At 36.5% G+C, this 17065-nt stretch overlaps 1 protein-coding gene across 1 annotated transcript in view; it reads left to right on the top strand.

Annotated features, from left to right (window-relative positions):
* KIAA0319L (KIAA0319 like) overlaps positions 1–17065 on the top strand; it is an 88134-nt gene that overhangs the window by 2244 nt on the left and 68825 nt on the right. The window contains exon 2 of the mRNA XM_074305097.1: positions 566–735. Within this exon, the coding sequence (XP_074161198.1) occupies positions 594–735 (142 nt within the window). The 5' untranslated portion in view covers positions 566–593. The remainder of the gene's footprint in view (positions 1–565; positions 736–17065) is intronic.

Here is a 17065-nt window from a genome sequence, read left to right as displayed (position 1 = left end):
TCAGTGGTACTAGCCAGCAGATAGCAGAGTGATGACAGTCTCCCTGTGTGCTTAGCACATTTGCTAAGCTTAGTGATGTTTGGGTTTGCCAACCTGTGCTGCTTGCCAGGCTGGGTTGACAGCTGCACATTTGAAATAGATTTTGAATGCTTCTTCAGAATTCATTAAAGCCTTATAATATTACTAGGATGTTTTTCTTTTTTTTTAAGTAATGAATACAAAGATGTACGGAAGATGTGTGGGTGGAGGGTGTCTCATAAAAGAAAAAGGACAAAGGTGCTGATTTACTATTAGGCAGTGACTATATAGTAACTAGGTATGAAAAGCCTACCCATTATAATTGCTCTACTTCATACCCCTTGCTGTGTTGTTATCCTGGTAATTATTAGATATGTTATAAGGCTCACAAAACTATAAAATTTTAAATTTTATTGGCAAAGATGAGGAAAGGAAAACCTGGAATTTCTCTTCTCCAGAACTGTCCCATTCTTTTTCTAATTGACTTTTCTAAGAAACAAATTGTTAATTACTGGGCAGGTAATTTATCTTCCTTGTGTCTTTCCAGAGTTGTGGTTCTCCCTGTCATAAAGACCATGGAGAAGAAGTTGAAAGTTCAATTATACATTGGCTCCTGGATTTTATCAAGAAGTTATTGTCAAAGACCTGCAAAGTGGCTGAAAATCCTGAATCTATTTTATGCATGCTTTTGTCTCAGTGCTTTGTGTTCATCAACAGGTATGAATTAATAATTCTAGTGGCTTCATGGCCATAAAGTGAGTAATCTTCACTTATTAGTTCTTAGATCCATTTTATTTTATTAGAGGCAGATGGGTTAAGTGACTTGCCCAGGATCACATAGCTACTAAGTGTCACAGTTTGAATTTAATCTCAGACCCTCCTGACTCCAGGGTCAGTGCTCTCTATCCACTGTGCAACCTAGTTGCCCCTTAGATTGATTTTAAAGGGTGACTCAAAGAGTAAAAATAGAAACAATTTGCTATTTAATAGGAAAAGTAACCTGAGCCCAAGGGGTGTTATTTAGCTTTTTGCTTGCCTAAGAAACAAATTTTATTCTTTTTTTTTTTTTTTTTTTTTTAACTGAGGCAATTAGTGTTAAGTAACTTGCCCAGGGTCACACAGCTAAGAAGTGTTAAGTGAGGTCAAATTTGAACTTAGATCCTCCTGGCTTCAGGGCTGGTGCTGTATCCATTGGGCCACCTAGCTGCCCCAGGGCTGATTCTCTATCCTCTTCACTACCTACTGCCCCAACAAATTTTATTCTTGCTCAGGCAAGTTGGCTTTATTATTTTAATATAGTTATCAAACATAGTTCTTCCTTCAGTTAAACAACATTTATTGAGAACCTATTATGTGCTAAGTACATGAGGAACAAAGAAAGACCAAAAAGATAAATAATCCCTACATATAAGGAATCTAATGAGAAAGACACATGCAAAAATTATGTACCAACAAGATATCTATAGGCTAAGTAGGAGATGGTGTCAGGGGAATGCACTGAGATTAAAGAGGAGTAGAAGCGGCTTCTTGCAGAAGGTAAGACTTTAGCTGAGACTTGAAGGATACCAGGGAGCTAGATGGTGGAGAGGGAGAATTTCCAGGAGGAAGATGGGGTGAAAAGATGTCGGTGAAAATACCTAGAGTTTGTAGATGGAGTGCCTTGTGCGTATGTGGAGGAGAGTTAAGACTGAAGACTGGAAAGACAGAAAGTTTTGAAGCAATGCGAAATCGAAAGCAATTTGAAAGTCTATCACTAGTCAATGATGGACAGAATCAGCTACACCCAGAGAAGGAACACTGGGAAATGAATGTGGACTACTTGCATCTTAGTTTTTCTTCCCAGGTTATTTTTACCTTCTGAATATGATTTTTCTTATGTAACAAAAGAACTATATGGATCTGCACACATATATTGTAACTAGGATATACTTGAACATGCTTAACATGTATAAGACTGCCTCCCATCTAGGGGAGAGGGAAGGAAGGGAAAAGTTGGAACAGAAGTGAGTGCAAGGGACAATATTGTAAAAATTACCCATGCACATGTTCTGTCAATAAAAAGCTATAATTTAAAAAAAGAAAAGAAAGAAAGTCTATCACTAGAATAATAACATCTTTTGGCTTTTGCATGGAAAAGTTGTCTTACTAAAGGTTTCATAAGATGTACTTACTTCCTGAATATCATTTTACCAGTTGAGAACTTCCTCCTGGCAAACAATACAGAGGCTTAGTTTCAGAGGAAAATACGATTCTTTCTTTCTGTGTTTATTGATAGTGTTCTATTGGGATGAAATGTAGAAGTTGAGAAAGAAACTTCAGCTTAGGAAAACTGCTATATCTACTAACCCAAATTTGGCCTTTTGAAGTTGGATACCAGTGCTGGGATTTTAATACAAGAACCTACAACAACTGACATCTATTTTTAATATTATAATTCTCAATAATTCTGTTGCATTTTAAAGAAAATGATAGTGGTAATGGTGATGTTAGAAAATAATTACCATATTTATCAATTTTTGTAATATCTGTCTTCTGTTTGTTATTCTATTTGTTGATGCTTACATAATTATAGTGGAGGAAAATTGCAATGACATAAACCAGACCTACACAAATTTTTCCTTAAGTTGATGCTTTGCTGGGATAGTTGACTATTTCCAGGCAAGCATCTTCAGTGAAAATATTTAAACTAAATTAGTAATCATTTAGCACAAAAGAAAATCTTATTTCCTCAAACTATGCTGGACAGTAAATTATCAAAGAAGTTTGGAAATAAAGCACTAGGAAGTAAAAAGTGACTCGTCTCAATACCTCTCTATACCTTGAGTTTAGTGCTTGATGACATATGGCATTGTACTTAAAGGAGCTAACAGGTTGCTAAATATTAAAGGGCTTTATAAATTTATGAGATCTTGAGGTCTCAAATGTGTGCTGGGCTTGAACTCAGGAAGATTTGAGTTTGAATTCTGCCTTAAACACTTAATAGAATTGTGACCCTGAGAAAGTCACTTAACCTGTGCTGCCTCAATTTCCTCATCTGTAAAATGAGGTTAATAACAGTTCCTCTTTCCCAAGGTTGTTGTGAATATCAAATAAGATTATATTTATAAAGTGCTTAGTACAGTGCCTTTGGGATATAAGATCTAGTAGTGCAGGGTGGTGCATTTTTAAGAATGTTATAATACACCTCTTTTTTTTGGACATTACTATTGATCACTCCTCCCACTGATGTCCTCTCCCCATTAAAAACTGAAAGGGTTGGGGGAATCCTGATTAACAAATAAACATAGCTTTACAAAAATGAATTTACGTAGTGGCAGTGCCCCCCAAAATGTTTTTGCAACATGTGTCCATCAACCTTCTTTAGAAAGTTTTTAAGTTACAGGTTTCATTATAGATCCTTGGAAATATGGGTTGGTCTGCATTGATTAGAGTTTTTAAGTCTTTCAAAGTTATTTTTCTTTACACTGTTCTTGTCCTTGGGTATATTGCTTTCCTTCAGGAATTTCTGAAATCATTTTTTCCATCATTTTCTTTCTAAGTTTTGCTAGATTCCTTTATATTTCAGAATCCCTACTCAGCTCTATTTTGTTTTGTTTTTCATAAGAAGTGCTTGAAAATCTTCTATCCCATTAAGGGTCCATTTTTTCCCATGTGGGTTTATATTCAACTTTGCAGAATAAATTATTCTTTATTATTAACCTTCTCTCCCCTCCCCCCCAAAAAACTCTTTCTTGGAATACTCTGTATTCTAAGATCTCCTAATTAGAGTAGAAGCTGCCAGGTCTTGTGTGATCCTAAAGGTAGTTTTTTGGTACTTGAATTTCTTCTCTGTATGTTTGCAATAATTTTTCTTTGCTATATCAGCTCTGGATTCTAGTTGCTACATTCTTGGGACTTTTCCTTTGTTAGTTTTTTACCCTAGAGATGATTCCATCTTTACTTTGCCCTTTGGGTCTGATGAATTTGTTCAACTTTTACATACAATTTCTTGAAATATAGTGTTGAGGCTTTTTTTTTTTTTTTTAATCAAAATTTCCCAAGTTGGTTATTTTTGTTATTAAATATATTACCTTTTTTTTTTTTTTTTTTTTTTTCAATTTTTGTTCCAATATTTCTTGCTGTTTTATGGTGTAATTGTTGACTTCAGTTTTCTACTCTAATATTTCTTGAGTAATATTTGCTACTTGTCTCTTTTAAAGTTATATAATCTTTTGATTCTTTTTTTCCAGGACTTTTATTTCATTTTTTTCCTCTTGCTTTATTTCTTCTGGGGACTTATATAAACTTCTTTCTTCTTTGGGGGGATTTCAAAGTTTGCAATAATTTTTGACACTAGTTGGTGTTTTTTATTCCCTTCTCCATATTTGTTTTGACTCAGAGTTTTGTTCCAGGGCTATTTGATGCTTGTTACTGAGCTTTTGGGTGGGGTGGTTGATCAAGCTGGATCTTCCTCACTGACCTTCACATCCCAGAACTGGGCTCCCCTTGAATCTCTGAGATTTAGTTTTAGATGTTCACAGTGTCCTCTGATGTCTGAGGAAAGAATATGAGGGACATCAGAACTCCTGGGCCTGTATTATCCTGTAATCAGTGCTATAGGTGTCTACTGCTTTTGTACTCCTTTACTTCCAAGCTCTTCATCCTAAAACCCTAAATCCTGAGTACCCTGGGATTTTCTCAAGGAAACCTACTCTTGTTTGCTCTGAACATGGCAACTTACAGGTTACACAGGAGCCATCTGATTGCACTGGGAAGATCCTACCTAGCCATGACTTTTCTTATTGGCTCCCTTTCTTATTGTATGAACTTTGGCCAACTCTTTTTTTCCCCCTTGTTCTGGGATGGAAGAAATCAACTGACTTTTTATTGAATTTTATTATGAAGGGAGCTTCAGGATTGTTCAAGAATAGATATTTGGGAGTCATGTACTCTGATTCCTACTTAGGCAGCCATTTTGGCTAGATATTCTGGTTACTAACTTTTAATGGGTAGAAGAAATTATTCTTCTAGTCTGAATTGGATTAGATAACTTCTTACAGTTCTGAAATTCCAAGATCTCCCACAGTCTGTTAGAATGAGAACCCAAGTCTAAAAATCAATTTTTTTTTTTTTTTCCCCTAAAGACTACTAGAAGGGAACCCAACTGGCATTTACCTTATTTTCCTTCAGAGAGGTGACTGCCTCTCCCAGAACACTTGTTCAGGACTATAGCTGACAGTACATTATATAGTATTTAAAAGTTTTACAAAGTGCTTTTAAGGCAGTATTTCATATTAGAGATGCTCAGCTAAAGTAGTACTGAAGCAAGGTATGGAGACCAGTTCTCTGGGTAGATTTTGGGTCAACCTTTTAAATTCATTTGGTCCAGTTGAAAGCTGTCCTGTGACATTTTCACCTTATTAAAAGTTCTATTCTGAATGTTTGTAGTTATGATTCAAAATATGTGCTGTTTTTGAAGGCTATCAAAGAGGTGGCATTGCTAGTCTCTCTAGTACTTTTTCTTAGCTACTAGTGTTAAAAAAATGGATTTCTTTTCACTGGTTTAAAGGAATTAGATTTACATTTAGTCTGATAGAATTTCCATTTGAATTTGGTTCACTAATTCCCCTCTTACATAACTCCATAGGTTGAAACCTACAATTTAAGAAGCTTTGACTTAGAATACTCATAAGTTGTGACTTGATAAAGAGCACAAAGCCTGTTTGTGTCAGAGCAGAGCAGGTTTTGAACACAAGTTTTCCCAGCTACAAGTCTAGGCCATTAACCACTCGTCATAGACCTAGGTAGTTTGGTGCTTCATACATAATCTCTTTTCAAGTTTCTAAATTTTTACTTCTTACTAGGAATTGTTTCTAAGCTGATGTGTTTGCAGAGCCTATACTCTAACCCAGGTTCACTGTTTACAAATCCAGACCACTTAATCCCTGCCCTCACAAAGCTTGCTGCTCATAACAGAGCAGTACAAAACAGACTACAAATGAATGTGTTGGGAGTGCAGAAGAGGAGAAGTCAAGGAGAGCCTCGAGGATTGAGAGCAAATCCAGTTTTTGGATGGATTAGAGTGAAATGATTGAGTAATGACCAATTCAATATAAATTCCTTGAGAAAAGCCTGAAGATGGTAGAATAACTAATAGATGTTCAGCCTGGAATCAAGAAGACTCCTCTTCCTGAGTTCAAATGTAGCTTCAGAAACTTAATGGTTATGTGACGGAGGATAAATCTCCCACTTGGCCCCAGTTTCTTCATCTGTAAAATGAGCTAGAGAAGAAAATGATCAGCCATTTCAGTAACATTGTCAAGAAAACCCTCATTGGGGTTATGAATCAGAAACTGTAGAGTGACTGAACAACAGCAAGGTGTTTATATAGTGCCTACTCTTTGATACAAATATCATCTCATTTGAATGTCACAACCTTAGAAAGTACATGCTATTGTTATTTCTATTTTACAGTTGAGGAAACTCACAGTGGTTAAGTGTCTTGCCAAAAGTCACATAGCTAATGAGTGTCTGAGACTGGATTTGAATCTAGATCTTACTAACTCCAGGCCTAGCACACTATCCACTGAGTTACTTGCTTGCACATGTAACACCATATCGGAATGTCTGAACCTATGTCTATAGCCTGCCTACCAGCATACAATCTATCACTATAAGATTTCTATTCATAAAAGCATTCGTGTTTCAAGAAAAATTCTTTTTTCTCTTAGTTGAAGTTGCCATTCTCTTGTTCTTTTACTTTCTATCCCAGACCATTAAGATTTTGATAATAACCATTGGAAAAAAGGAACCTGTATTTCGGAATCCTTTAATCAGGGAGAGATAATATGCTTTTAAGGTCTGCAGCCCATTCTGGCTCTCATTTAATAATTATTTATTGAGTTCCTGCTACTTACATGATTGTGAAGAATATAAAGATTAACAGTATATTGTCTATACCTTCAAAGAATAGACATTAGATCTGTACAAATTAAGTACCATACATAATCGAATGTGATAAAGGCAGTGAGAGGTACAAGTACAATATTATAGGAATACAAAGGAAGAAGAGATCATTTGTAGCTGACAGAGAGAGAAAGAAGCGGGTGGGCATGGAAGATGGAGTATTTGAGCTGGATTTTGAGATATAGTAGTTGAACAGCTAGATTTGGAGTGGGGAGTAGGGGTTGGGGGAGGTAATGACATTCCAGGTGGAAGGAATGAAGAACCCAGGCATGCATGGATAGTTAATATTGAGAAGTCCAGTTTCACTGGTATATATGTGTGAGAAGGCTATCATTTCCAGGAGATAAATCTAGGGGGTAGGGGGAATTGAGGCCAGCCTAATTTCAGGAGCCCAGGATGGTCTTTTTTTCCTACTGAAAAGGTACTGTGTTTCAGAAGTGCATCTGTTTTATTCCATTTCAGTAAAGAGAGCATCTCCAGGTGACATTCTATCTGTGCTGTTCCCCTCTTTCATGTGTCCAGGAGATACTTGATTAAGAGTGCAATAGATAGATGACTAACGGGATGTATTTTAACTGAGCCTTGAGCAGCAGCTTTCTCCTGCCAAAGTGGCCTATTTTCTTGACTACATTGCAGTTGGAGAAGGTAATAAATTATTAATTCTAAATCTCTCTCTCTAGATTGTTCGAATAATGATTTGAGTGCATGGTAGCTGGGGGAAAAATACTGGGTAAAGTTCTCTGACTTAACAAAAACCATCACTGTATTACTGTATAACTTTTTGGATTCTGAAATCCAAGTACCTTTCAACAAGGCTGTGGGATTATGTTATCCCACAATTTCAATGAGCTGTGTAAATTTCAATGTTTGGGTAAGGAGTGGGGAGGATAGGGAGAGGTTGGGGATGTTAGGGAGAGGGGGTGGGACTGCTGAGGAACATGGAATCTACTTGAAGGGGCAAATTATTGAGATTCCTTAAAGCAAACCAGAAGCCCTGGCAATTTGCCTTCTTCACTAAAACCAAATCATTGTCTCTTGTTGAAGCACTCTTCAAAAAAGCTGAGCTTGTTATCCTGTTAAGTTCTTTACTGTAGTTACCGTGGAAAATTATAATTTGGTTTTGGTTTTATTTTTTGGCTTTATAGATACTGTTCTGGCATATATGCCTGTTTCTTTGGGCCATAGTGAAAATGGGTGAAATAAATAGTATAATTGGGTAGCAAATCCATTTCAATTTTGACATCACCTCAAATTGATGATCCCAAATAATTCCTCAGAAGAGAATGTAATGAGTTAGCATTGGAGTTTTTTGTTTTTTGTTTTTTTTTATCATTCTGCAATCTAGGGACTCAAACCGAGGTTTTGGCTTACCTTACAACATCTCCTAAATAGAACCAGGCAACACAGTGACTAAAACACTGGGCCTATAGTTAGGAAAATCTGTGTTCAAAACCAGCCTCAGACACTTGCTAGCTATGTGATCCTGGACAAGTCACTTGATTCTATTTGCTTCAGTTTCCTTATCTATAAAATGAGCTGGAGAAGGAATGGTAAACCACTCCCATATCTTTGCCAAGAAAATACCCAAAAAAGGGTTTTCAAGAGCCATATAAAACTGAAAAATAACTGAACAACAATAGAATCACTCTTCATGCCAATGTACTCGTTAGGGCTGCCTGAAAGTTATTCTCACTAATAAACACCAGGAGCTATAGGACTGGATCTGCACCTGGATTTGAAAATGACCAATTAGAGAGTTGGGAATGAAGTAGTGAATAGCTTTGGGATTTGAATAGGCTCTGGATTTGAATTATTTTTAATCCTTCAATTAAAAATTTTATGGAAAAGTAACTCCTGTTAAGATGTGCTGGGTTATCAGGGGAAAAAAAAATTAAGAATTGATGTGGAGTTCACTGAGTAAACGGAAAATTCCCTGTTTTGGTTAACTTCTTGCTCTTTCCCAAGAAAATTCTGGGTTTAGCAGATTCATAGACCCTGCTAATCTCTCATTCTGATCTGTCAATTGTAATCACAGTCCCCCACACTCTAAAGTGTAATCAGGTCAAATGTGCCCTTGAGGCAGGCAGCCTGCCTATTTGCCAGGTTTGGGCAAGTAGGCTTTTATTAATACAGCCTGACAGGGATGAAGCTAGTTAAAGCCCATGACTTTGTCTTTCTTCAGTGTTTCAGCTTTTTCTGTAAATAGAAGATGTCAGTAGGGAGAATAATTGCTCTCTGGTGATTTTTCTCTCCTTCTCCCAAAGGATCTGTGTCCAGAGTGCCTCCTGTGTGACCATCAACCAGCTCTCAGGCTGATTGCAATACTTTTCTCAGAGCAGATCTGCTCCTCATTTATGTCCCATGGGCATTTTGTCTATGTGGAACAGAGCTCATCTTTGGGAGTAGATGTAATCACAAATTATATAAAATGACTGAGCTGGTAGGGGGCTATGTATGAGATATATGGAATGTACCAGAAGGAACAAACTACAAAGATTAATTCATTCAAACATGATAGGACAGTAGCTCTGGAGCTGGAAGGGGGACTTGTAGGGACCTTGGCATCTAATTCATTTTATGAAGAAGAAACTGAGACCAGAACAGTTCATGACTTGTCCAAAGAAGTAGAACTTGAAGCATTAGCTGCATTTTTTGAAATGCTATCATAAATCCAAATTGAATTTACCTTTGGTTAATTCTTTTTGGTTTTAAATTAATAATAAATGATCACTTTTATTTTCAGGTAATGAGATTAGTGATTATTATTAACCAAGCTACAGAATAGCAAGTTTCTCTTGCTTTGGTTTAACTACTCTTGGATTAAAATAACAAATCCAATTTTAAATGTCAGATTCAGACTAAAAATTTTTTAAAATGTCTTCACTGGAAATGGCTCTTCCTTGTGATTCATGAGGTTCAAATGTGTTCATCTGAGGGTGACCTGAGTCAGCTGGAGGCTTTTAGGAGTGGGCAGGAGGTAATGAGTGAGTCTTAATCAGAAGAAATGAAATGAAACAACTTCACAGAAAAGGGCTAAGAAACCTGGCTCCTTTTGGAAAGTCTGAATAATTTACATCCTGCTGGGTCTGTCTGTGGCACTTGGCCCTTGGCAGGATAGCCCCATGTACTGAAGCTGAGTGCCAAGAGTTCCCTTTGCCCCTTCTGTGTCCCATTTCATTTGGCTCTAAGTGCTTGGATTTTTAGAATTGTTCCCAGCCTTGCTCCCCAAAGTGCTTATGGAAACTGCATCCTGGCATTCCTTTCTAGGAAGAGTTCAAATAATGCAGAGTGGATTTCAGTTTCTCTCCCCCCTTTTAACTGTTAAAGGTGAGGATTCTGTCTCTGAGGTTTAATTCTGAGGAGAATTAGAGCTCTTTTGAAGCAGTAATGAAAATCTCTAGTCTCTTAATTATTTAAGATTCACTTTTCTCTTCAACAAACCTACCTCCCTCCCCAAATTGTCCTGATGTAGTTGTTTTGCTTCCGATCTGTGTATTTCATGTGGGGGCTGCAACTCTGGCAATATGGAAACTCCCTTTTTCTGGTATGGAAAGAATCAAGGATGGAGAATCCAGTCCTTTGGAGCATGTGTTTCCAGGGTTTTCCTATAGCGGTGTGTGTGTGTGATATAGAGATATAGAGATGTTACACTATTTAGGGATTAATGCTACTTTTCTGAAGCAGCAGAGATGGGCCTTATTCCTACTCTTTAGGTTGGGGAGAACAGGACCTGTGGTTGCAGAGAAAACCCATCATATCCTGGTCAGATTTTCTTTTCTTTCTTTACAATTCTCTTTCTTTTCTCTATAATTTTGGTTGTTTGTTTTTTTTTCCTCTGAGGCAATTGGGGTTAAATGACTTGCCCAGGGTCACACAGCTAAGAAGTCTGAGGCCAGATTTGAACTCAGGTCCTCCTGACTCCAGGGCTGGTGCTCTATCTACTACACCATCTAGCTGCCCCCTTCTCTATAATTTTGGAAGACCAATTAGAAAGTAATTTTCATTGTCTATTTCTGGAGTTAAAATATTAAAATTAAAAGCAGCTTAAATGTGCAAAACATGAAAAAAAAGGCACATATAACTTATGTTATCATTAGTTATTTGATGACCTAATAACAACAATAGAGATATCTTTTGCCTTCCTAGTTAATGCATCCAAAGCATAATCAATAAACAAGAAGCTCATGCTCTAATGGGGGAGAAAACAAGCAAACCAATATGTATGAACAAGCTATATATAGGAGAAATAGGAAATAATTGACAGGGGGAAGGCACTAGAATTAAGAAGAGTTGATAGAAGCTTTTTGTAAAAGTTGAGATTTTAATTGGGACTTGAAGGCAACCAGAAGGGAGAGAGGAGGGCATTTGGGATGGAGGAAGAACATTCCAAGGATGGGAGACAATCAGAGAAAAGGCCCAGAGCTACGCAATAGTGTGTCTTGTTCATGAAATATTAGGGCGGCCTGTATTCTTGGATTGAAGAATAGTAAGATTCTTTTAGTAAGATAAACAGTTCTAGTCCCTTCTTCATATGGCTGTCTTTGAAATACTTAGAGACTGCTCTCATATCTCCCCCAGGACCCTGTGGTGTACTTTTGGGTAGATATAGTTAAGAACATCCCTTGGAACTCAAAAGAGTCAAAAGAATCCCAGATTCATCTGAATGAAGGTAGTTTAACACATGATCCCTGCCCTCTCATACAGGGTTCAAGTCCTGGATTTACTAGCTATGTGGTCTTGACCTCACTGAACCTTCTTTTCTCATTTAATGATAATAAAGATTATTCTTTCAACTGGCTGTATCATAAAGATAATTTTGAAGCTAAAGTGAAGTGATAATTCCAAAGCACTTTGTAATTTTAAAGTGGCATGTAGGTGTCTGTTACTATTGTTATTATTTAGCCTTTTAGCAGAATATTCTTCCTGGCCTTAACAAACACCTTTGAGCATACATCTCTCTATTTGGTTCCTTACTTAATGTCAGTACTCAAAACAAACAAACAAAAAATCTCTGTGGCATTCATTTTATTTATTTATTGGCGATGGGTGGTTGTAACTTGCCCAGCATCACATAACTAGTCAAGTGTCTGAGGCCACATTTGAACTCAGCTTCTCCTGACTCCCAGACCAGTGCTCTAGCTATTGCATTACCTAGCTGCCCCTTCTCTTTATATTTATTTATATTAATAAAATTTTGTTATGTGTGGATGAGAGCCTTTGATTTAATTTTGCTCTATGACATATGCTCAATATTTTGGAGGGTTGTCATATAAAGTCAAAGTAGAAGTGAAAGATGGATTCCTTACAAATAGCAAGGTTCCCTGGGTTTTCCTGCTTATGAATAACATCATGCTTATTTCATTGAGTCCTAGAACACTGTTCTCTGTGAAATCCAATCACTCCAAAGATTGTCTAGTAGTTCACAGGGAGAAGAACCAAATGGATTAAGAAATACACATTTCCTATGCGCATGCATTGGATGAGCAGACCATTGAGTTAACTCTTCAACCTATATAACTTGGACCTGTACTGGAAATTGATAAAAATTCAATAGGTAAAAGAGATTTGGTGATAAAACTCTTAGAAATTAGGCAGTGCCTAATAAACATTTGTACAATTGAATAGAAGTTTCATAGACATGCCTTCCAAAACCAAAAACACTAAAAACTTCTAAAACTGTATAGCATCTTGTATCTATTTTCTGCACTTTTATTATCTATGGATTATTTTTATTTGTACACTCATTCTTAGTATTGGCCGTTAAATTTCTTTATTACAAAAACTAGGATTCATCTTTTTATCCACTGAGCTTCTAGCATAAAGTCTCCCAAAGAATAGAAGCCCCAAATAAACTGAAAAAAAACTAAACATGGGACAGTGTTCTGATCCAAAATTTGGACAGTAGGTTTCCAAAGCCTTCCATTATATTACTATTATTGATGAATGTGAATGATTTTCTATTACTGCATTCTGAGGGAGCAGTTGGTTTATCTCTTACCAGTGAAACCCAGAAGTCCTGTGTTAGGGCAGTTGCCACATCTCTGGTGGCTGCTGTCTTGAGTGCTTCCCTCTCCCCCTCATAAGATTGTTTCTTTAAAAGCATCCTGCTGTTATAGGCTTCTCTGTTGCCACTTGATAGCTTTGCTTTCTAAAGTACAGAAAGAGTACTTGCATTGAAAGAGTGTAGGCATATTCATTCTCTGTTTTTGGAGGAGTCTCTGCTGATAGCATTCTCTAGAACCTTTCAGTCATAAGGTAGTGGGAGAGACAACTAAACAAGGAGATTCTAAGTACATCAGATGCAGCAATGCAATCTCTTATTCATAATTTTTTTAAGCACATAGTTTAGTCAGTTGCTTCAAATTAGCCTTTAAATGTTGTACTGGCTTTTTTGGGGGGGAGGTAATACCAAAAAGGTTGTTTTTTTCCCCCTCATTAGATTTTATTTTTCCAAATACATATAAAGATAATTTTCAACATTCTTTGCAAAACCTTGTGTTCTAAATTTTTCTCCCTCTCCTTCCCTTTTCCACTCTCCCCCAAAAAGCAAGCAATCCAATATAGGTTAAACATGTACAATTCTAAACACATTTTCATATTTGTCATGCTGCACACATGCACACACACAAATTGAATCAAAAGGGTAAATAAAAAAACACAAGAAAGGGGGGGAAAAAACAAACCAACCACAGCAAAAAGGTGAAAATACTTTGCTTTGATCCAAAATCAATCTCTATAGTTCTCTCTCTAAATGTGCTTAGCACTTTCCTTCACAAGTCTATTAGAATTGCCTTGAATCATTTCATTGTTGAAAAGAGCCAAGTCCATCATAATTGATCATCATATAATCTTGTTTCTGTGTACAGTGATCTCCTGGTTCTGCTCATTTCACTTAGCATCAGATCATGTAAGTCTCTCCAGGACTTTCTGAAATCATCTTGCTGGTCATTTCTTACAGAACAATAATATCCAATAACATTCATATGCCGTAATTTATTCAGCCATTCCCTAACCAAGGGGTATCCAACTCACTATTAAAAAGAAGGCTGATATATTTTTGCAAATGTGGATCCTTTTCCCTTTTTTTTTTATCCTCTTTGGGATACAGATCCAATAGAGACACTGCTAAGATCAATGGGTATGCACAGTTAAAAGAAAGAAAAATAAGTGAATAGTTTCATCATGTCATAGCCAAATGGAAGGAAATTGCAAGTTTGAAAAGAAGTTTGATTTCAAAATTTAATCAATCACAAGCATTTATTAAGTGAATGCTATGAGCCAAGCATTGTGTAAAGATAATGCAGCTTTAGTTAGGAATAAGTCAGTGTATAATATACTAGATAGGAGTCAGAAGACTAGGTTCTAGTTCTCCCACCTCTAATTAATTAGCCAATTCTAATCTGTATGACTGTGGGTAAATGTCTTAATCTTTCTGAGCCTTAATCACCTCATGTATAAGGTGGTAAAATAAAATTCTCTCTTATTCTAGCTTTTAATCTTACCATTCAACTGAAACTGTTATCTCCACAGTTATTAGTGTTCTTTTAACTAACAAATCTAATGGTTTCTTCTTAGCCCTCATTCTTTGTGACTCTCTGTAGCATTTGATACTGTTGGTCATTTCCTGAATAGCTTCAGTTTTCTGAGTTTTTATAATACTTTTCTCTTGCTTCTTTTTTTACTTGTCTGACAGTTCCTTCTTAGTTTCTTGCAGGATCTTTATCCATATCATGCCCAATAATTGTAGGTGTGCCCCAAGGCTCTGCCCTAGGTTTTCTTTTCTCCCTTCCCACATCAACTCCCATGAGTTAGTTCTCTCTAATCAAATAATTGCCATATTTCTGTTTGTACCCCTAAGATTTTCTACCAATTGAGCTCTAATTTCATGTTACTACCTGGCTATTGGGCATTTTAAACTGGATATTCCATGAGCATCTCAAATTCAACATGTCAAAAATAGAATTTATGTTGTCTGCCAAATCTGTCTGTCTTACATCGCTTACTTTTGAGGGCACTTGTCATCTTTCTGGCAACTAGAAAGTGCAGTCAGTGGATAGAACGTCTGGCCTGAAGTTAAGAAGAGTCATCTTCCTGAGTTTAAATTTAGCCTCAGACACTTACTAGCAGTGTGACCCTGGGCAAGTCCCTTAACTCTGTTTGCCTCATTTTTCCTCACCTATAAAATGAGTCGGAGGAGGAAATGGCAAATTTCTCCAGTATCTCTGCCAAGAAAACTCCAAATGGGGTCACAAAGGGTCAGGCACAACTGAAACAGTTTATACAACTGTCTTTCTAGTTTCCCAGGTTTGCATCTTCAGTGCCATTCTTAACTCTTCACTCCCATCAGTTATCAAATCTTGTTTCTTTCTCTTTCTTGCTTTTCTACTCATTCAACTACCACCATCCTGCAGTCCTTCCCACCTGGACTTTTGCAGTAGCCTCCTATTTGGTATTCCTAGAGTCCGTCCCCTCTCTAGTCCATCTGCCACAAGTCCCCTAAAGCAGGATCCTTGCCTTTTTTTGCATCATAAACCCATTTGGCAGTCTGTTGAAGCCTATGAACTCCCTTCTCAAAATAATGTTTCATGTAATCATTCATAATGGAAAGAAATGCTAAAGTTCATTATAAATAGTAAAAGTTAAGATGTATCTTTTTTACCATGCAATTTTATTTACCCCCTAAATTAAGTGAAGGGACTTCTTGACAGGAGAAGGATCTATGGATCTTAGGTTAAGAACTCCTGTCCCCAAACATGTCTTACCATGTCACTTCTGAATCCCAGTAAATTCCTTTTATCAATACCAATATCAATGTCTTTGTTTGGCATATAAAACTTCATAAACTGGTCCTTTTATCTTCCTACACCTTACTCCCCTTTATGCCCTCTGTAATCTTACCATACTGAGTCATTTTCTGTGCCTTATATATTCTCTCTTCCTTCTCTGTGCCTTTGTACTGGTCTTCCTCCATACCTCATATGCTCTCTCCCCTTCCCTCTGTCCCTTACAGTCCCTTACTTCTTTGAGATTCAGCTGCAGTGCCATTTTCAACAAGAGACTTTCTTAGCTCTCTCAGCAGCTAGTGCCTTGGCTTCTAAGGTTTGTTTCTGTCTACTCTGCATGTTTTATGTAGATTTATGCCTAATGGAAATTCCTTGTAAGGGAACTCCTTCCCATTTTTCTTGGTATCTGTTGTACTTAATACTTAATACAGTACCTGGCAAAAAGTAAGTGCTGAATGAAAAGTACCTTCTGTGTGACAAGCATTGTGCTGGGATTGGAAATGCAGAGGAAAAACTGAAATCTCACCTACCTTCAGGAAGCTTACATTTTATTGAGGGAAAATGTGTTATATAAAAGTATGTACAAAATAAATAGTGTAATGATAACAGCTCTGCATACCTCAGAGTGTTTTTGTGAAGATCAGATAAAATAAACTTGTGATAATTGGGTGTAGTAGATAGAGGAACAGACTTAAATTTAGGTTATAATACTATGACTCCAACCAAGTCACTCACTGCTCTGGGCTTTAGATCCCACATTTTTAAAATATGTGTAATACCTACTTCATAGGATTGTGTGGATCAAACAGGCAATAAAATGTGCTATAAAACTTAAATTACTCTATAAATATTAATTATTATAATTACTATTTAATATACAGCATATCCCAAAAGTCTTAATGTAATTTTCATGTTAAAACTTTTAAAATTACACTGAGATTTTTAGGACACAGTTACTTACTAAGTCTTAAGTAAATAAATTTTTTGATTATTGGATTTAGATATTTCCATGTCACTACTGTGTTCTTCCACTCATTGTTAAATATTTTTGTCTTTTTGTTTTCCTAACAGGAGTGCTTTTTCCCCCTCTATCTTCCTTTTTTCAGTCCAAAGAAATGAAATACTATATTTAAGTTTACCTTGATGAGACTGAAAACCAAATCATGAACCTTACCAAAAGACTGAAAGCTGAGAAATTTCAAGTTGAACTTTTTTAAATCATTATTTCATTATTGATTGTAATAGTCTTATATTTGCTGATATCAGTTTAGAACTTCTACTAGAATCCTTCGAAAAAAACAGATTTAGTGTTCATATTT

This window comes from Sminthopsis crassicaudata, chromosome 3 (genome assembly GCF_048593235.1).
Source record: "Sminthopsis crassicaudata isolate SCR6 chromosome 3, ASM4859323v1, whole genome shotgun sequence".
NCBI classification, from domain to species: domain Eukaryota; kingdom Metazoa; phylum Chordata; class Mammalia; order Dasyuromorphia; family Dasyuridae; genus Sminthopsis; species Sminthopsis crassicaudata.
Note: the sequence above shows the minus strand (reverse complement) of the source record. Positions and strands in the feature narration are given on the sequence as shown.